This window comes from Maylandia zebra, linkage group LG15, assembly GCF_041146795.1.
Source record: "Maylandia zebra isolate NMK-2024a linkage group LG15, Mzebra_GT3a, whole genome shotgun sequence".
NCBI classification, from domain to species: Eukaryota; Metazoa; Chordata; class Actinopteri; order Cichliformes; family Cichlidae; genus Maylandia; species Maylandia zebra.
In genome coordinates this window covers 26,563,989-26,586,155 of record NC_135181.1, presented here as the reverse complement: position 1 = coordinate 26,586,155, position 22,167 = coordinate 26,563,989, and the positions used below count along the sequence as shown (strand labels likewise).

General features: G+C 43.2%; 1 protein-coding gene across 2 annotated transcripts in view; it reads right to left on the bottom strand.

Moving 5' to 3' along the window:
• The window catches only part of LOC101478330 (protein NLRC3), a 31,205-nt gene extending 10,458 nt beyond the window's left edge, over positions 1 to 20,747 (bottom strand). The window contains exons 1-11 of one of the 2 annotated variants that reach the window (XM_014408472.3): positions 20,629 to 20,747; positions 18,653 to 18,829; positions 16,884 to 16,986; positions 14,443 to 14,556; positions 14,218 to 14,275; positions 13,754 to 13,982; positions 10,185 to 11,964; positions 9,935 to 10,108; positions 5,349 to 5,522; positions 3,147 to 3,193; positions 702 to 2,927 (exon numbers count right to left, since the gene is read on the bottom strand). In XM_014408472.3, the coding sequence (XP_014263958.3) occupies positions 2,383 to 2,927; positions 3,147 to 3,193; positions 5,349 to 5,522; positions 9,935 to 10,108; positions 10,185 to 11,964; positions 13,754 to 13,982; positions 14,218 to 14,275; positions 14,443 to 14,556; positions 16,884 to 16,972 (3,210 nt within the window). In that variant the 5' untranslated portion in view covers positions 16,973 to 16,986; positions 18,653 to 18,829; positions 20,629 to 20,747 and the 3' untranslated portion in view covers positions 702 to 2,382. Of the gene's footprint in view, positions 2,928 to 3,146; positions 3,194 to 5,348; positions 5,523 to 9,934; positions 10,109 to 10,184; positions 11,965 to 13,753; positions 13,983 to 14,167; positions 14,276 to 14,442; positions 14,557 to 16,883; positions 16,987 to 18,652; positions 18,830 to 20,628 lie in introns of those variants that run through there. The other variant, XM_014408474.3, reaches the window with a different exon arrangement.
• Between the last annotated feature and the right edge of the window lie 1,420 nt (positions 20,748 to 22,167).

Here is a 22,167-nt window from a genome sequence, read left to right as displayed (position 1 = left end):
GCCCAACATAAACCAGTGAAAAGGTAATTTAGTCATCTGAATATCAGTTCTTGCAGACCAGCCTGAACTTCCATTAGCATAACGATTTTCTAACAGAGAGCATCCTGAGATGGTCACATGAATGAAAATGCATGAACAGACAAAAATGCCCATGAACACACCTCTGCAGCAACATACAACAAAATCCTACAAAGACTTGGAAGCTTTTTGGACATACCTGCTGACAGTGAAGAGGCAGGAAGCAGTTTGCGTTACTGTTTGATGGAAGAAATAATCTGTGTGAAATTAATCTTAATCAACCACTTGTAATGTAAAGCAACTAAAAGCAAGGCTAAACAGGAGCTTGCTGGTCTGCAGATTCAATCTAATCTCCACATTCAGTTCTCCACAGTTTTTATTATTTAAGGTCATACAATAACCACATGCCACTGAACTTTGAACCTGCTCTTGTGGAACATTAACAGACAGTAAGACAAGCTTACAGTGGAACTTAGAATTCTTCTGGGCCTTGTCCAGAAGGCAGGTTTTACACAATCTGAGTATGTTTCTTTGTTTTTCTTACAGGTGCAGCAGTTGTCAATACATTGTGCATTTCTATTTGTATTTTATTATATTTTCTCCACCTTTCCCATGCAAAAGCTGACAGACAGGATGAAAAAAAAAAGGACCAGATACATGATCAGAGGAATCGGTACTCAAGATCGGTGGTGCTGTTTATTTCTAACATTACAGCAACATTAGAGTTCTGAAATAATAAACTTGATGTATTTAAAATTGGTTAGTCACTGTATACCCACAGGAAATTGACCATGATCAATTTTCTTATCTATTCAGTTCCCAATGAATCCATCTGTGTAAAACAGACTTAGTGGTGTTAGAGGCAAGCATAAAAACTAGCGTAATCAAGCATAAAAACAGCATTAATCTTGTTAACGACGTTAACGCCATAACTGCATTAATGTGGCAAATCTCTGTTAACAAGTTACCGCGGATCGTCCCATTCATGGGGCTGACCGGCGTCAACACGTTAGCGCGTTGATTAACGCTGACAGCACTAATAAAAACATTAGTGCATTTTCTACATCACCAAAATCGATGTACGCCCCTCTGATCAGAGTTAGCTCTGTGAGCTCTGAGTATGTTCACCCTGAGTTAAATGACCTTGTGGGTAATGAAAAGAGCCAAAGTAGTTATAGTAGGTCAGATACCGTGACTCATCATAAAGAGCAGAGCCTCCACTTTGATTCAGTGGATCAAAGAAGATGAATCCATGTGGGTGTGCACGATGATCAGCTTCAAGACTGCAATCATCATTCCAGAAGATGGGTTGAGCCTGTGTGGGTGTAATTAACACATAATTGCTCCAGAAAACAAAACAAAGGTCCCTTTGTTGCCTAATCTCTGGTTTATCAGCCTGGGCGCTACAGTTCACAGCAGTGATGGCCCGCTTGAAGCCGACACTCTGGCAGGTGTGTCAAAAGAAACCAACACACTGCTTCAGAAGCACTGTGTCGAGACTTGATTCTTTTGGCCAGAGTCACATGATCAATGACGTCTGAAGCTTCATTTAACTGCTTCAGTATCTGAGTCAGTGGTTTATAGGAAAGTGATTAGTCATTCGCAGGACTTGTGGAGTGTTTTGATGGTGAGAAATAGCAAACCACTGATCATTCTAATGAGTGAAATGGAGCCAGCGAGGAAGAGAGGAGGTTCTGTCATGTGGGAGTAATTTGAGTTGATTTTGGTCAATCAGGTGGGTTTGCCAGCTTTCTGTTCTTGTTGCTTGCCTTTGTTTTGGGTGTATTTATTTTATCTGAAATTTGAAAAACTTAAAATGTCTTAACAAAACATCTGCTTTTCATAATATACATATCATTAAAGAATTTCATTGTTAAAATAATCTTAAAATGTTATTCTACAAAATGTGCAGCAATTTACTTTGTTTACTCTTTTTCGGTGATAGTTTGTGGGACCCAGGAAGATCATATACCTGCATCCCCACCAACTTGCATTGCAGTTTCTATGCAATGCAACCTTTTCTGTTTCGTGTGAGAGGATTTTCTCTAAGCAGGAGAAATTATCTCCAAGCAAACAAAGAGACTCGGCCATCGCACAGTGGAACAAATTCTCTTCTTAAATAAAAACCAAATAGGATAACCTTAAATGCATCATGTTTTTACTTTACAAGTTCACACCCTGTTAAGGCCATCTTCTCTTTCTAACATGTTTCACTTTTCACCACTTTTACTTCACTCGCTGGTCAGCTTTAGGCTCTAAATCCACTTGGTTACATTTCTGAAAAGATGTCCCCTTGTAAACATGGACAGTAAAAAAACCTACAAGTGGTGTGTGTCCTGTCTCAGTGATGAGATTAAAGGTACACTAAGAACACAGAGAAAGTAAAGATTCAGATGACCAGAACCCAAATCCAAACCCAACATACAGAGATTCAGTCAATGTGATGTTAAAGGTGTGGAGGTGGATCAGAGTGTCAGAGGAGACTCTGTAGAAGGACAGAGTGCCAGCAGGACAGTCCACATACACTGCTACTCTGTCAGAGACCGAGGATGAAGAGGAGTGGGAGGAGATGAATGTTTCTCTGTTATTGTGCCACACCGAGTAACCACCATCAGAGCAGCTCAGACTCCAGGACTGATCATTTCCTCCAAACCAACACTCATCACTCTTTTTTTTCCTTTGGATTCTTCTGTAACTCACTGCTATATAAACTTCTCCTTCCCACTCCAACTCCCAGTAACAGCGGCCAGTCAGACCATTTCTACACAGCAGCTGAGGCCAGCAGTCAAATCTGTCTGGATGATCAGGATATGGATGGTCCTGTTTCACACGTGTCACCTTCCTGTTGCTGTCAGATAGTCTGAGGTTTCTGTTCACTGTGTTGGTGTCCACTGTGAGTTCACATGAATCTGGTAAGAAAAAGATGGAGCTGCAGTTGATAATCTGACATATTTGATGCTTTATTCTTTCTTTACTTGCTGATATGTTGCTCAGTCATAGAAAGTTTAATGATGATACTTTCTGAATGAATATATACAGGACTGTATATAAAAGATGCCTGTAGCCACTGTGAAGCTGTAGTTTTGAAGGTTTGACATAAACATTTAGTTATCATTTCTGAGACTTACACTTCAGTAGTCCAGGTTTTAGCCACTGCTCTCCACAATGGTCCACTCTGGAGGGAGAAAAACATAATGAGTTTTATCTATAATGTGTACATACTGCTATTCAACATGAAGCACCAATTCCTGATTGATATAGAAACATGCTGAAACACAGCCAGTTTTAAATATATTCTCTTCTCAGCAGTTTCAGTTTCAGTTTTATTTGTCATATGCAAGTTAGCACAGGGTCAACATTGCAATGAAATGTGTATGACGAGCAGCAGTCACTCAGCACCATGATACAGTAGGAGAAAATAAAATAAAATAAAATAATAAAGAAAATAGAAAAATAGTAAGGAGCAAAATATTAGAGACACATGGTAAAAGAGAAAAGATGACTAAATATATATGTATCTATAAATATAAATATATGTACACTAGTGATTAAATAAGAAAATCTTGAAAAGAAATATGACGGGAGGGCAGATGGGATATTGCACAGGAATGAGCAGCAGAAAATTACAGTATTGCACTTTTAAATATAAATATCAATGACAATAAAGTGGAATGACCAGTGCAGATTAAACAGAGTACTTGTGAAGCTGCAGGGTCATGAGACTGCTATGGGTCATGCTTTCATGAAGCTAAAAAAAGGGTAAAAGTGTATTCTTAAAAACCTGTGTGTGTTTGTCAGTCCCATTCAGAACTGAAAGCTAAAGAAGCTAACAAGCTAAAGAAGAGCCCAGCCACACCTTGGAGGAAACTCATGTCCACCGTTAGTATCTGCAGTCTCATTCTTTCAGTCGCGACCTGGATCTGGTAGCCATAGGGGTGGATGCAAACACAGATTGGCCGGTAAATTGATACCTTTGCTTTCATGCCCTGCTGTGTCTTCAAAACAGAGCAGAACAGAGTCTCCTCTCCAGTACTCTCGGACAGACCTTCTTAGTGAGGCTGAGTAGTGGGATACCTCTATAATTGGAACACTGCTTTCAGTTCCCCTTCTTAAAGACAGGAACCATCACCTGACCCTGCCAACCCCGATGATCTACCCCAGACAAACAACATTACAGAGACGTGTCAACCATGACAGCCCCACCACATCCAGAACCTTAAGAAACTTAAGGGGAAATCTCATCCACCAAAAATTCCCTGCCACCAAGGACTTATTTAAGACCATTAGTGAACTCAGCCTAGTGATGCCTAAGTTGTCCCCTTTAATTCCTAGACACTGCTTTCTCTAAGGATGGATATTGGAAGAATTGAGGAGGTGCCTAAGGTATTGGATTCACTGGCTGACTATATCCTCAACTGAAGTCAGAAACAACCAATGATGAGAATAACAGCATTATAAGTAACAGCGTTACTTTTTTCAGTAATGAGAAATCTAACTAATTACTATTTTTATCGTTACAAGACCGTTACCGTTACTAACAAGAAAATGCAGTGCGGTCGCATTACTATTTTTCAACAAACAGATGGTTGAAGCTGCCTTCAGCTTACCGCACTTTATATCAGTTGAACCGAAGTAGCTGTCTACGTAAGTAATCTGGGCACTGCCGCTTTAGGTAACTTCTACTTACTCAAAGTTACTAGTAACTTTGAGTAACTAGAAGTTGACTGAAGGTTTGCCAGAAATGCTTGAGAAGAATCTCAGTCTAAAGGTGAGTTTTTGCACAGCTACTGTAAGAATACAGTCTTCTTGGGCTGCAGTACTTGTAAGTTGTCTCAGGAGTCCAGCAGGCTAACTAAGGACTTTTTCAGTTTGATGGCTCTGGTCACTTTTAGTGTCCACCATCTGATTTTGAAATTAATATTATGACACATGCCAACCACCATGAGGCCACAGCTTTATACAGACTCCTCAGCCAAGGAGTTCTATGACATCGTCCTTTTGGACTTAGTATCCCCTGTTTGTCTTACGGAAGGCTTTCAAAGCTCTGTCAAAGGTGAGAATTTAAGGTTTTGCAGACCAGGGCCTCAGACATTACCAGTGCACCAATAGGACCATAGAGTTCCCTGATAGGGCATCCTCTAGCACCCACACTGTTGTTCGGTATATAAGCACAAACAACAGTCAGGACTTGTTCCATGACTCCTCTGGGGTCTGCACATTTCTTTACATAGAATCACTTTCCCATAAACAGAAAAAAGGAAAAAGCAAAAAGGCTAAAAAAAAAAAACCCAAGTTAGATAAACCAACGCCATGTGAACTCTTGTTCATACCTTAGATTGTCCAGTCTCCACTGAGTATTCTTCACTCCCTTAGAAAGCTCCTCCACATGAGAGTCTCCTGGATGATTGTAGCTCAAATCAAGATTTCTCAGATGGGAGGGGTTAGACCTCAAAGCCAAGACCAAAGATTCACCTCCATCTTTTGTGATCAGACAACCCGAGAGACTAAAGTTTTGAAAGAAGAAAAAAGTCCAGGATGAGCATGCATAAATAATAATACTGCAATACTTGCTCTTGGGGACTTTAACAAAGCCAATCTGAGCCATGAGCTTCCGAAATATAAGCAGTATATTAAATGCCCGACCAGAGAGGAGAGGACATTAGACCACTGCTACAGCACGATCAGCGGGGCCTATCGCGCGGTGCCCCGCGCTTCACTCGGACTTTCTGACCACATCATGATCCACCTAATCCCCGCGTACAGACAGAGGCTGAAGCTCTCCAAACCTGTCGTGAGGACTAAAAAACTGTGGAGCAACGAGGCTGTGGAGGAGCTTCGCACGTGTTTGGAGACCACAGACTGGGACACATTGAAGGCTGCTTCTAACAGCTTGGACGAGTTTACGGACACTGTCACCTCCTATATCCACTTCTGTGAGGACAGCATTGTGCCATCACGCACCAGGGTGAGTTATAACAATGACAAACCCTGGTTTACTCCTAAACTCAAAAAGCTGTGGCTGGAAAAGAGAAAGGCGTTCAGAAGCGGAGACAGGGACTGCTACAGAGAGGCCAAGTACAGGTTCACTAAAGAAGTGGACATTGCTAAACATCAGCACTCTGAGAAGATGCAGCAGCAGATCTCAGAGAATGATTCGGCCTCTGTGTGGAAAGGTTTTAGGAATATCACAAACTACAAGCCTAAAACCCCCCACTCCACTGATGACTTGCTCTTAGCCAACACCCTTAACGACTTTTACTGCCGTTTTGACGAGCCATCAGGCAGCCTTCACACCTCCAACGGCCCCAACAATAGAGACACTTTGGACACTCGTTCCCCCACCTCTCCCCCCTCCATAGAGCCATCACCACCTTCAAACTGTTCACCTACAACACCCCCCTCCTCACCCCACACAAAAGAGGATTTCACACCACCTCCTCCCACCACAACTCTTCATATTCATGAAGCAGATGTGAGGAAGCAGTTTAAGAATTTGAATGCTCGGAAAGCTCCCGGCCCAGACGGCGTGTCTCCTGCCACCCTCAGACACTGTGCAAACAAGCTGGCCCCAGTGTTTTCTGGCATTTTCAACTCCTCACTGCAGGCATGTCATGTGCCTGCCTGCTTCAAGTCCTCTACCATAATTCTGTCCCCAAGAAACCTAGGATCACTGGACTAAATGACTACAGACCCGTGGCTCTGACATCTGTGGTCATGAAGTCATTTGAGCGCCTAGTTCTCTCCCATCTCAAGACCCTCACGGCCCCCCTCCTGGACCCCCTGCAGTTTGCATATAGAGCCAACAGGTCTGTAGACGACGCCATCAACATGGCCCTACACTTCATCCTGCAGCATCTGGACTCCCCAGGAACCTACGCCAGGATCCTGTTTGTGGACTTCAGCTCTGCCTTCAACACCATCCTTCCAGACCATCTCCGAGGCAAGCTTTCCCAGATGAATGTGCCTGATCCCATCTGTCGGTGGATCACTGACTTCCTGACGGACAGGAAGCAGCATGTGAGGCTGAGAAAGAATGTCTCGGACTCCCAGACCATCAGCACCGGCTCCCCTCAGGGCTGTGTTCTTTCTCCTCTGCTCTTCTCCCTGTACACCAACTGCTGCACCTCCACCCACCAGTCTGTCAAGCTAATCAAGTTTGCAGATGACACCACCGTTATTGGGCTCATCTCGGACGGGGATGAGTCTGCCTACAGGAGGGAGGTTGAACGTCTGGTGTCCTGATGCAGCCACAACAACCTGGTGCTGAATGCCCAGAAGACAGTGGAGATTATTGTGGACTTCAGGAAGCACACAGCCCCACTCCCCCCCATCATCCTGACTAACACCCCCATCACCTCTGTGGACTCATTCCGCTTCCTGGGTACCACCATCACCCAGGACCTGAAGTGGGAGCCCACCATCACCTCCGTCATCAAGAAGGCCCAACAGAGGATGTACTTCCTGAGGCAGCTGAAGAAATTCAACCTGCCAACACGGACGATGATGCAGTTCTACACTGCAATCATCGAGTCCATCCTCACCTCCTCCATCACCGTGTGGTACGCTGGAGCCACTATCAGGGACAAACAGAGACTGCAGCGTGTTGTGCGCTCTGCTGAGAAGGTGATTGGCTGCAGACTCCCATCTCTGCAGGACCTGTACACCTCCAGGACATTGCGGCGTGCAACTCGGATCTCAGCTGACCCTTCTCACCCTGGACACAGTCTGTTTGACCTGCTCCCCTCAGGCAGGAGGCTCCGGTCCATCCGCACCAGAACCTCTCGCCATAAGAACAGTTTCTTCCCCTCTGCTGTTGGACACATGAACAATAACCATATGACTGTCCCCGCCACTAACACATGACCCTACGCTGTGTCACTGCATCATTCCATGTTTGGCACTGATCACCACCTGCACGCATATCTTTCTACGTAGCACTCTTAATTCTTATTCTCATGTATATATCTCATGTATATCTCATGCACATATCTTTCTACGTAGCACTTTCTTATTCTACTTTTATTTTTTCATGTCTATTTAAGTGCTATTTATGACACTATGTTTGCACTGAAGCACCGCAGCAATTTCCTAATGTTGTAAACCTGCTCAACATTTGGCAATAAACCCCTTTCTGATTCTGATTCTGATTCTGCAATTTAAAATAACACGTAAATCTCTCTCTCTCTCTCTCTCCCTCTCTCTCTCTCTCTCACACACACACACACACACACACACACACACACACACACACACTGAATCATAACACCTCGCTGTCCTGTTCACTGGTACCATCCTGTTTCAAAGCAGCAACCATCGTTCCCATCCCAAAACAGTCAAATGTCACATGTCTGAACGATTTCAGACCTGTGGCACTCACCCCCATTCCCGCCAAATGCCTGGAGAGACTGGTCATTAAACACATCAGAGCTGCTTTTCCACCATCCCTGGACTCGCACCAGTTTGCATACAGGGAGAACCGGTCAACCGAGGATGCGATCGCCACAGTGCTGCACACATTACTGAAGCACTTGGAACACAGGAACACCTATGCACGGCTCCTCTTTGTAGACTACAGCTCGGCTTTTAATACCATCCGGCCATACAAACTCCGTCCCAAACTCCACCAACTGGGACTTAACTCCTCTCTGTGCAACTGGATTGTGGACTTCCTCACTAACCGTAGACAGAGTGTCAGAGTGGGTAAGAACACCTCTTCCACCCTTGTGGTCAACACCGGTGCCCCTCAGGGGTGTGTTCTGAGCCCTCTGTTATACACTCTCTTCACCCATGACTGTATTTCCTCCTGCGCGTCCAATCTCATTGTTAAGTTTGCAGATGACACCACAGTGCTCGGACTTATATCCAACAATGATGAGACAAACTATAGGACAGAGGTGCAACAACTAGAGTCATGGTGCCATGACAATAACTTGGTCTTAAACACCAAAAAGACCAAGGAGATCATTGTAGATTTCCGGAAGAGGGGTCATAACAACCATCTGCCTCTCTTCATTGGCAGTGAGGCGGTGGAGAGGGTGAGCAGTTTTAAATTCTTGGGGGTAACTGTGACCGAGGACCTGTCCTGGGGTAACCATATCACCTCAGTTGTACGGAAGGCCCAACAGCGCCTCTACTACCTGAGGAGACTGCGGAGCGCACACATTCCCAGATCTCTGATGTTGAACTTCTACAACTGTGCCATCAGCAGCGTTCTGACGTATGGATTTCTAGTGTGGTTCCCCAGCTGCACCAAGGCCGATCAGCAAGCACTCCAGCGGGTGGTGAAAGAAGCTGGCAGAATTATTGGAACAAGTCTGCCAGAGATCAGTAATATCTTCCCCACTCGCTGTCTGAGGAGGGTGCACAGTATCCTGCGGGACCAACATCACCCTGCGCGCCACCTTTTCCATCTGCTGCCCTCAGGGAGAAGGTACAGGTCTATACAAGCCAGAACATCCAGACTAGCCAACAGCCTGTATCCACAGGCTGTGAGGCTCCTGAACTCTCTGCCCCCCTCTCACGGACAATAACCATATCCAACTTCTTAATAGCAATGAACTGGTCTGCATTGGTGCATCATATCTTTATTCTCTTCCCCCTCCTGCCCCCCCCCCCCCCTCTTTCTTAAATAGATAACTATCATATCTGATATCATATCTCACAGTACAATAATATTGAATGGGTTGCATTGTTGTATTTTGTCATGTTTCTCAGGTCTTTGTCTGAATTTCTACGAACATTATTGCTAAGGATTGTCTTATTGCATTGGAGTCACACTGGGTTAAATATGTACACTTGGGTTTTAAGGGGTATTTATTATTTTCTTCTTTTTTTTTTTTTTGGGTTGTATGGAAGCCCCAAACGCAATTTCATTGTTCTTGACAATGACAATAAATAAATAAATACTAAATACTACCTTAGAGTTTCAAGTTTACAGTGTACACTTTTTAGTCCACCAGACAGCAGCTTCACGCCAGAATCTTGCAGGTCATTGTTACTCAGGTCCAGCTCTCTCAAACTAGAAGACTCGGAGCTGAGAACTGATGAAAGAGCTTTGCAGCTTCTCCACGACAAGTTACAACAGCTCAGCCTGAGAGAAAGAATTATTAATGAAGATAACAATCAAGAATGTAAAAACATTTATAATGGTTCATAAATCGACTTACAGAGCTTTCTTGGAGGCTTTGACCACTGGCAGAAGCCTCAGAAGAGCATCCTCAGAAGCAGAGTATTTCTTCAGTTCAAATGAATCAAGATCTTCCTTTGATGACAATAAGATGAAGACCAGAGCTGACCACTGAGCAGGAGACAGTTTATCTGTAGAGAGACTTCCCGAAGTCAGAGACTGTTGGATCTCCTCCACTAGAGAACGATCATTCAGTTCATTCAGACAGTGAAACAGATTGATGCTTTTCTCTGCAGACTGATTATCACTGATCTTCTTCTTGATGTACTGGACTGTTTCCACATCAGTATTTGAACTACTTCCTGTCTGTGTCAGTAGACCTTTTAGGAGAGTCTGATTAGACTGCAGTGAAAGCCCAAGGAGGAAGCGGAGGAACAAGTCCAGATGACCATTTGAACTCTCTAAGGCCTTGTCCACGGCACTCTGGTGGAGATGTTTTAAAGAATACTGATCTTTTTTTTGCCGTTTCTCCAGCAGGTTGACTTCAGAGTTGATGAAGGTCAGATGGACATGAAGAGCAGCCATAAACTCCTGAATACTCAGATGGATGAAGCAGAACACCTTGTTCTGGTACAGTCCTCTCTCCTCTTTAAAGATCTGTGTGAACACTCCTGAGTACACTGAGGCATCCTTGATAATTACTTCAAAATCTGTCAGGTCTGATTCATAGAAGATCAGGTTTCCTTTCTGCAGCTGATCAAAAGCCAGTTTTCCCAGACACTCGATCATCTTCCTGCTCTCTGGACTCCAGTGCTGATCGGTTTCAGTTCCCTCATCATACTTGACCTTCTTCATTTTGGCCTGAACCACCAGGAAGTGAATGTACATCTCAGTCAGGGTCTTGGGCAGCTGTCCCCCCTCTCTAGTTTTCAGCACATCTTCCAGAACTGTAGCAGTGATCCAGCAGAAGACTGGGATGTGGCACATGATGTGGAGGCTTCGTGATTTCTTGATGTGGGAGATAATCCTGTTGGTCTGCTCCTTTTCTTTGAATCTCTTTCTGAAGTACTCCTCCTTCTGTGGGTCAGTGAACCCTCTTACCTCTGTCACCCTGTGAACACACTGGGAAAGAATCTGATTGGCTGCTGCAGGTCTTGTGGTTATCCAGAGGCGAGCAGAAGGAAGCAGCTTTCCCCTGATGAGATTTGTCAGTAGCACATCCACTGAGGTGGACTTTCTAGGGTCAGTGATGATTTTAGTTTTGTGGAAGTCCAGAGGAAGTCGACACTCATCCAGACCATCAAAGATGAACACAACCTGGAAGTCTTCAAAGCTCCAGATTCCTGCTTCTTTGGTTTCAGTAAAGAAGTAATGAACAAGTTCCACCAAGCTGAACTTTTTCTCTTTCAGCACATTCAGCTCTCTGAAAGTGAATGGAAACATGAACTGGATGTCCTGGTTGGCTTTGTCTTCAGCCCAGTCCAGAGTGAACTTCTGTGTTAGGACTGTTTTCCCAATGCCAGCCACTCCCTTTGTCAGCACTGTTCTGATTGGCTTGTCTTTAACAGGTGAGGCTTTAAAGATGTCTTCTTGTCTGATTGCAGTTTCTGGTCTGTTCAATTTCCTGGATACGGTTTCAATCTGTCTGATCTCATGTTCATCATTGACCCCTGCAGTCCCTCCCTCTGTGATGTAGAGCTCTGTGTAGATCTGATTCAGAAGGGTTGAGCTTCCAGCTTTAGCAATCCCCTCAAACACACACTTGAACTTCTTTTTCAGATTAGACTTCAGGTTTTTTTGGAACTTTGCAGCACGAGTTCCTAAATTAATAATTAAAAAACAAACAAACATTAGAATTGATTAGAATATTTGCCGTGGTGTTTCCTTTATTTAAGAACTGACAGGATTACCTTGGATTCCCTCAGCTCTCTGTAATTCACCTACCCTCTGCCTATCACCTACACTGAACAAAAATATAAACGCAACACCTTTGTTACTGCTCCCATTCCCCATGGGATGGACGTAGAGACCTAAAATTCATTCCAGATACACAATATAACCATCCCTCCCAAACAGTGGTCACAAATCAGTCCAAATGTGTGGTAGTGGGCACATCTGCTATATTGAGATAATCCATCCCACCTCACAGGTGTGCCACATCAGGATGCTCTTCTGACATCATGAGTAGTGCACAGGTGTACCTCAGACTGCCCACAACAAAAGGCCACCCTGGAATGTGCAGTTTTGTCTCACAGCAAAATGCCACAGATGCCACAAGCAATGAGGGAGCGTGCAATTGCCATGCTGACAGCAGGAATGTCAACCAGATCTGTCGCCCGTGCATTGAATGTTCATTTCTCAACCATAAGCCGTCTCCACAGGCGTTTCAGAGAATATGGCAGCACATCCAACCGGCCTCACAACCGCAGACCTCGTGTAACCACACCAGCCCAGGACCTCCACATCCAGCAGGTTCACCTCCAAGATCGTCTGAGACCAGCCACCCAGACAGCTGCTGGAACAATTGGTTTGCACAACCAAACAATTTCTGCACAAACTGTCAGAAACCGTCTCAGGGACGCTCAACTGCATGCCCGTCGTCCTCATCGGGGTCTTGACCTGACTCCAGCTCGTCGCCGTAACAGACTTGTGTGGGCAAATGCTCACATTCGATGGCGTCTGGCACGTTGGAGAGGTGTGCGCTTCACGGATGAATCATGGTTCACATTGTTCAGGGCAGATGGCAGCTGAGAATGTCCCAGTTCTTGCATGGCCAGCATACTCACCGGATATGTCACTCATTGAGCATGTTCGGGATGTGCTTGACCGGCGTATACGACAGCGTGTACCAGTTCCCACGAATATCCAACAACCTCGCACAGCCATTGAAGTGGAGTGGACCAACATTCCACAGGCCACAATTGACAATCTGATAGACTCCATGCGACGATGTGTTGCACTGCATGAGGCAAATGGTGGTCACACCAGATACTGACCGGTTCTGGGTCCCCAGACCCCCAATAGCGCAAAAAACTGCACATTCCAGGGTGGCCTTTTGTTGTGGGCAGTCTGAGGTACACCTGTGCACTACTCATGATGTCAGATCAGCATCCTGATGTGGCACACCTGTGAGGTGGGATGGATTATCTCAATATAGCAGATGTGCCCACTACCACACATTTGGACTGATTTGTGACCACTGTTTGGGAGGGATGGTTATATTGTGTATCTGGAATGAATTTTAGGTCTCTACGTCCATCCCATGGGGAATGGGAGCAAAAACAAAAGTGTTGCGTTTATATTTTTGTTCAGTGTACTTTAGCCATTGATTTATGGGCTTTCCTGATGTAATCAACCATCTATAATGTAGTATGTCTGACCACAAAAGTTATAGATAAACAAATAGAAACATAAAAACAAAAGATGCATAAATGTTTATGTCTCTGTCATGCACCAGGGTGTTGTGTTAATCATGGTGCACATCATTTATGTTTCGATAAAGAAAAATTTATAGATCCAACAGAGTGTTTCTCAGACTGTGGGGCATAGAACAGCTGGGGTTGTAGACAAACTTGAGGAAATGCTGTGCATGTGTTCAAATCCTCTTACTGCTCTGCAGACACTCAGCCAGCTTCTCCTGCTTCATTTTCCTAAGGAATTGCAGCGTGATCTTCAAAAATGACTCTCTACTGCTCCTCCTCTGTTCTTCATCCTCAGCCTTCAGCACCTCCTCATCCTCCCTCTGACACTCTAACCATTCTGGATAGTCTGAAAGCACGACCTTCCTCATCTTCTTCAGCTCATTCTTTAAAAAACTGAACATGTTGTCCTCCAGCGTCTGGAAAAGGGATAAATTTAGAACTTTAAACTTATTTTCAGTCATTTTCAGTTTCATCTATTAAGGTTTTGACAGAATTAGGACCATATATTCCACATTATAACCTTCATAATGTTTTTAACTAAATGAATCTAGTAATTCTCTCACTGAGTCTCATGTTTAAGGAGAGATGGAAACTAAATTACTTTTTCCTCATTGATGTGATATTAAACTGTTGACTCTTGAATCTTCTCACCGTAAATATGGAGTCCAGATCAGACTGACCACTGAGAGTCTCTGAGCTCTGCAAAACACTGCAAAAACGCTCAACGTTAGCATATGTGCAGTTTGTTAAAGGTGTTGCTCTCTGTAATGATGAGTCTTGGTATGAACACAAAGTGATCACTAATGCAAGTGCTGGTCTTGCTGTTGGACATGACGTTTTTAAAGAAGAAACACAATCAACAGTTTCAGTTCTCACCCTGTATCAAAAGACCGCTCTCTGTTTGAAAAGGTTATTGGTTGAATCATAGATCGGTCACTCTTCATTGACACACAGCTCAGTGAAGTAGACAACGGTGTCTCCTTATTGATTCTGAAATGAGAAAATAAAGAATATCACACGTGTGTTATTTAAGGTATTCACAGCAAATGTTGGTATTCTAATGAAACAGATAAGATTGCATGTGTACAGGTCTGTTAAGAATTAAAAATAATTCACTCGACTCTCGTTAGCACAAAATCTTTGGTTCTCCGAGACTATTTGTTTTATAGAATGATTTTAAAACTTTATCGATTAAGCTGTTCATAGCTACAAACTATGATTCGGAGTGGGGTTTGATATTTGGGGGAACCTTAAGGTTCAGTACCTAAGAATAGGTCCCCAACTGATTTCCACTGTAAGCTCAAATAGATTTTACTCCCGTCTTCCTCAGATGGCCATCCCTCCCTGAGCCTGATTCTGCTAGAGGTTTCTTCCTTTTCAAAGGGAGTTTTTCCATCCCACTGTCACCAAGTGCTTGCTCATTGGGGCTCCCTTAATACTGGTGTTTTTTCTGTGTTGTAGAATTTTTACCTCATATCTTGTTGTGTGTGTTTGGCACTGAATTGAACTGGAAAAGCTCCTTTGTATTGGAGGTGCAGAACATGGTCCACTCAGTCAGAAATTGGAATAGTACTGAATTTCTGCCAGAGGTGGGAACTGAACATCCCTGTGCACTCTGTATGTTTGGCTATACCAGCTCTGTCCAGGATCCTACCCCACCACCTAATCCAGCTCAGGTGACAGCTGTTTCTCTCCTCACCTGAGTATTTAACTTATGTGGCTGCAGGAATGATCATTTAATTATTTTTCATATCAGGAAGTCCGTTCCTCCCAATCACCCCTTTAGGTCTTTGTCACATGTCTCCTCATTTTGTTAAATAACTTGTTCACCTTTGGCCTTCCATGCCAGTGTTCTTCATGTTTCTTTTACACACAGAGCAATTTTCAGTTCTCCGTACAAAAGGTCTTTGGGATGTGTCCATAATCCGTTCTTATGGCATGGCCAACTCAGCACATTCGTCTTTGTTTGAGGATGGTGTAGATGGCTGGTAGTCCTGTTGTTGCAAGTATCTCTGTGTTGGTGACCTTGTCTTTCCATGGTATGCCAAACATAGAACTTTGGTCTTTCCTTCAAACTAAGCAGATTCCTTCAGTGCTGTCTTTAAACACATGATTTAAAAGTAAGGAAAAGAAAAATGTTGAAAAATGTTGGGACATGCACACATCCTTCTTTGACACCAAGGCAAGGGGGTTGGACAAGGGTCTGTCAATAAATGCTATAAGTAAACTGTTACTCTGCATTTGTCTTGACGTTGTCACAATGAGAAAATCATATCAGCTGATCTTTTTGGTGTGAAGCTGCACTGGGAGTCTGGATAAACTCTGGCAGCCAGTTTTTTGCAGTTTTTCTGGTGCAATGCACAAAAACAACTTTCCAACAATACTCAACAACAAAATTCCGCAAAAGTGTCTGCTTCTGTCTCCTGTTTGGTTGATGGTACCGTCTGTCATATGTTATGGAACAGCTGCTTCTTTCCAACATTAACAGAGTGAAGAGGGTCTAAAAGGGTTTGTGCATCAATCACATGTAACATCAAGACAACCTTGTCTTATTATCACAGGGTTTAAACTCTAGAATGATTTGCAGACTCACTAAATCACTCGCTCTGTTTAAATCTCTTGTTAAAATTCGTGGAGCCTCATTGAGCCTCTGAATAACTGTAATGATTTTCTTTAACGTGTTATTTATTGTCATCACAGAACAAAAATCAATTAAAATTTTGTAAGTGAAGAATGTGCGTGTTTGTCTTCATCTTTGAATATAATGGGTTGAATCATAGATCGATTACTCTTGAAGGACACACCGGTGGATGAAGGAGGGGCTTGTGTTTTCTGATAGAAACTGATAGAAAAAAAACAGGGACTACATAGTGAGCACAGTAGCACAGTGAGTTTGGATTCAAAGCATCTGCAACAATTTCCAGTAACCAACTGAAAAACACAAAAAACAAAACAAAACTGTAGAACCAAAATTTATAGCAACCAATCCATTGTGTATTTTCTACCTGGTGTGTAAGTAGATGACACGGTAAAAAACAGATTGTGCTGTTTTGTGAGACTAAACACAGGAACACAGCAGCAGAAATAAGTTTGTGTACTGGCAGCAATTTGATGTTTGTCTCTCTCAAGTTTTAAAACTCTGACTTATTTTTGTTTTTTTAACTGAGGTTGTTGCATTAAGAAAAGGTGATGACCACACAATGTAGTGACTGCAGAGAGTTCACATGTCAGAGAGTTAAACAGTTGGTTCGTTTGATTTCTGTGTCTCTGACCAGGACCTGGAGAAGGGTCCTGACAGCTAGAGACAGTCCTCTCACCTCTGAGCTTTGGTCTTGCTGTCATGTTCCCCACACAGAGTGGATTTAGAGGGAGGGACTCCCTCCTCTCTGTGCTCACACTGATCCATAGCAGAAGCCACACCTTTACACAGACACAGCAACATTAATATCACAACATATATTAGTTCACACACACACACACACACACACACACACACACACACACACACACACACACACACACACAAGGATTTAAACATCTATAATATTTTGTCTGAAAACAGAATCCAAACATCTTCTCCTGTGTGCCTTCAGTCGGTCTTCAGCAGTATTGGGGAGTAACGGAATTCATGTACCGCCGTTACGTATTTAAAATACAAAATATGAGTAACTGTATTCCGTTACATTACAGTTTAAAAAGGTGGTATTCAGAATACAGTTACTTTGTTGAAATAAAGGGATTACACGGCGGTCAGGAACAGGAAAAGATCTTTTCCTGTTTCATATGTTAGGCTATGCCCTCTCTATTTATGGTAATTCCACGCCGGTGGAAACCCAAACAAAACACGCATTAAGAGGCTCAAATGGCTGTGTCTCAATCTAGCGTCTCATAATGACGTGAAGAAATATTTTTATTTATTTAATATGAAGGCAATAGACAGAGTGTTACAGGCATTGCCCTAGCCCAGGGGTGGGCAATCTCAGTCCACGAGGGCCGGTGTCCCTGCAGGTTTTAGATGTGTCCTCGAACCAACCCAGCTGATTTAAATGGCTAAATTAGCTCCTCAACATGTCCTGAAGTTCTCCAGAGGCCTGGTGACGAACTAATCATGTGATTCAGGTGTGTTGACCCAAGGTGAGATCTAAAACCTGCAGGGACACCGGCCCTCGTGGCCTGAGATTGCCCACCCCTGTCCTAGCCTCATGGGCAGTGTAGTCCGTGCTGCAGGGAGAATGGACTGCAATACCCGCTGTGTGTCTGTGAGCGAGGGAGGGAGAAAAAGGAGAGTCGAAAAGCACGAGTTGTCACCGAGCAGAAACGGGAGCTGGAAGCATGTAAATATAATAATAACCACTGCAGCCAAAAAGAGTGCCTGACGAGCCCAGTTGTAAGTAAGCTATTAAGACTCGGCTCTACACTTTTTTCGTGTTTTCCTCAGAAAAAATGAGTTCAGTTGGAGCAGCCTTTCAACCCCTCTCTCTGTCTCTCGCTACCAAAGTTGACACAGACAACAAAGTAAAGCAAGTTTTCGGTTACGAGCCCTACATGGAACCAGACATATTAGCCAGAGGTCCCTTTACTATGCTTCGGAGCCGCGGACCTGTTTTATATACACGCGGAATAGTTTTCTATACAACCTTACCTAATGTCCACCCTACTGTTACTCATTTTATATTAAGATTTAAGACTCTAGTTGGTATTGGTATGGTGAGTAGCCTTCAGTAATAGTAATAAATCACACAGCAATAGTACATTCATGTAGTTGTAAAAAGGCATGATAATATATTAAGTAATCCAATGTATCCAGAATACGTTACTCGCTTTGAGTAACGTAACGGAATATGTTACAAAATACATTTTGGGGCATGTACTCTGTAATCTGTAGTGGAATACATTTTAAAAGTAACCTTCCCAACACTGGTCTTCAGTGTTACCTGATGGTTTGAACACTTAAAAGTAAATGAATCACTGTAAAGTTATTGTTCCTAAACTCAGAGAGAAATTCTTTTTTCTCTTCATGTTTTATACCAACAAACAGCAAACAGCCAATCAGCATCATGAAACAGCCTTCTCTGGAAAGACTCACCTGCTGAGCTCACTTCACACCCTTTCCACCTTCATGTGTGGAAGAAATATTTTGAGAAAAGAAGCTGCTCAGTCTCTTCGTCAGTCCTGGTGTCTGAGCAATCGATCTAAGGACTCCGTCACAAGCTCACAACAACAGATAAAAAAAACAACCCCAAAGACATCCGACCAGCCTCACCTGTGGAAAGAAACCCAGTCAGTGTCAGAGAAAACACATAGGGGATTATGGACTTAGACATGATCTTGACCATGTCTACATTCCTAGATGCACTGAGTACATACAGCAAGCAGCAGTTCTCCCTAACACAAAGCCTGTCAGAGGTCAGAAGAGAATGGGCAGACAGCTGTGAGCTGACAGGAAGGCAACAGTAGGCAACAGTAAGTAAAATAACCACACACTACAACCAAGGTATGCAGAAGAGCATGCCTGAACACACACTACCTTACAGCAGATGAGCTACAGCAGCAGAAGAGCACACAATAGAAAATTGGAAAACCATTTCCATGTCCTAAACACCAACACCGTAGGGGGAGCAGAAGGGAACATAAGGAGATACGAGGACATCTCTCCTTTACTCTCAAAAACACTTTTTTAATGGCTGTTTCAGATAAACAAGCTAGAGGGCTGAAATTTGATCTGCACATGCTCAGTAGGATTCTCTCTGTGTGGAAAAAGAGCAGGATCATCTCAGCGTAGCAGAAGTATTTTTAAAAACTAAATTAAAAAACTTTTTCATTATTTATAGATGGGTAGGTGTGTGTGTGTGTACACATATATTGCCTTTGCTCAATAGAACAGCGGTCCCCAACCTTTTTTGCGCCACGGGCTGGTTTATGCCCGACAATATTTTCATGGACCGGCCTTTAAGGTGTCGCGGATAAATACAACAAAATAAAACTAGTACCAGTACTGAAAAAAAGAAAATTTATTCATATAACACACGTGAAAAGACCAAGGAAAACTGAGTAAACGATAAAAACGATAACAAAATAACGCTGAAAACCGATAAAAACCCTGAAAACTATACATTTCACACCTAAGCCTAAACTCTCGCGGCCCGGTGCCAAACAACTCACGGACCGGTACCGGTCCGAGGGCCGTGGGTTGGGGACCGCTGCAATAGAATACAAGATGTATTCATGGCTGCAGGATCATAAGCACTCTGAGTTTGCTGACAATCAGAAAATCAGCACAATTACATTTTCAAAGGGGTTATTAAACGTGTTGTTCTAAAAGCAGCTCATCTATAAAATCTGTTATCTGTGTTCTGTCAGAGCTGATTTACAGCAGCCTGGTGTCTTAAAAGGTAGAACAGCTCTCTGATATGACAGCTGATATCCAAAACATTTTTAAACATATACAAAAAAAGCTAAACAAAAGTCACATGTACAGCAGTAATCTGATTTATTAGATGAACAGTAATATGACTAAATTTTTTCAGGGTTACACTTTGTGTTGTTAGTGCATAGGCTATATCAGACTGGTAGCTGCACATATGTCTTACATCTAAATGTAAATGCTGGATTTCAAGCATTGTGAATTATGAAGAAAAACATAGAAATGCTCCGGCCTCGACCTACTTCTACTTCAACAATCAAAACAACTTTATTGTCCACGTTTGGAGGACAAAATGCCTCACAGCACATCTCACGTGACCAAACAGACTCTGAGATGCAGCTACTTAAACATTTGTCGATAAAATATTAAACATAAAAACGTTCATAATAATGTTATGTTAGTTTAAGAAATAAAATGCTGGATTTATTCGGCACTGCGTGGACTTCGGGTCCACACTGACGTCACATAAATGACTGCAGTCACTGACGCCGCGGCGGACACACACCGACCTGTTTGATCTTAACAGATACTCAAAGGGTCTCGATTTCTGACGTTTCTATGGTAACACGGTTACAGCAGTAATCTGACAGCACGAGCAGAACCTCGGAGACAAACACCGGCACGCGGACCTCACTCACCTACACAGATAGGAAAGACGCTCCGCGGAACAGCAGCCGGACAAAGTGAAAGTAAACCGAGCAGGAAGTAGAGGGAGAAGAGGGAGGGTTCCCTTCTACAACGTCACATTTAAACAGCTGGAGACAGCACGGTCTGCTACAGTATTCACTGTGACTCGGTTTAATCTGAAACCTAACAGATCAAACATGGAGTCATTCTCCTCACCGATGTATCAAAATAAATGGTAAATGGCCTGTATTTATATAGCGCTTTACTAGTCCCTAAGGACCCCAAAGCGCTTTACATATCCAGTCATCCACACACTGGTGATGGCAAGCTACATTGTAGCCACAGCCACCCTGGGGAGCACTGACAGAGGCGAGGCTGCCGGACACTGGCGCCACCGGGCCCTCTGACCACCACCAGTAGGCAACGGGTGAAGTGTCTTGCCCAAGGACACAACAACCGAGACTGTCCAAGCCGGGGCTCAAACCGGCAACCTTCCGATTACAAGGCGAACTCCCAACTCTTGAGCCACGATCGCCCCAAATAAAGGCTGAAAGAGACCGCTCGTCTCATTTAAACATACAAACGTTTCTGTGAGTCCTGACGGTTTGAATAGATCCCTCCTCACAGCAAGTTTAAAGAGAAATATATCACACTTCATAGAAAGTCACACGCATTTAGGTAAAATCACGATGATAAAAATTCACTGTACATCAGACATGCCTGCATATAACAGCCTTAGAGAAAAAATATGTAAAATCACATAATCGCAACAGGATTCAGTTTTACCTGAACTGTAAGGTTTGAGTTTAATTTGTGGCGGAGATGTGATGCTTGTATTCCAGTGGTCTGGAAAAATCTGCCAGGCAACCTGAGCTGTCCCAGTTCTCTGAATCCTAAGGAAAAGAGCGTCAATGCTTCCTTTATTGCCTTCTTTAGAAAAGGACACACTGCACCACCCTTTATGATCATATTATTTATGAATATATAAGTAGACGTCACATGTGCCAAATATGGCTGCTCTCCAACCTCAGACAGAATAAAGGTGGAATTATGGAGGTGCTTGATTATCTTAATCATTTTTTTACACTTTATATTTATTATTTTTTATTAAAAATTTTTTAATTATTTAAAACCCTCTTATACTGACAGTCTTCATCATGGTAGACAGTTACAAGCCATCTCTCTCTCTCTCTCTCTCTAGTATGACAAATGACTGCACAACAACCTAAAAATGAAAAACGTTTTTATGCCTGATCACCTGTGTTATTGCTGACAGTTTACCTACATACAGTGGGCTTTGATCAGTGGTTGTTGATCAATGGTCATGACAATTTGCATAATTACGATTAAGGAACTGACCTCCCAGCCCATTGTTCCTCCAGTGGGCTGGTTTCAGTCATGCAAATGTACTGTTTATAAGATTGGGGAAACCTGCAGTCAGCTGAGACTGAAGAAGTCACTTGGATGAGTGACGAAACGTTTCTCCCACTGAAAACGCTACGTCCAGATGAACAGAATCAACTTTTGGAGATTTACCTGGATGATTGAGC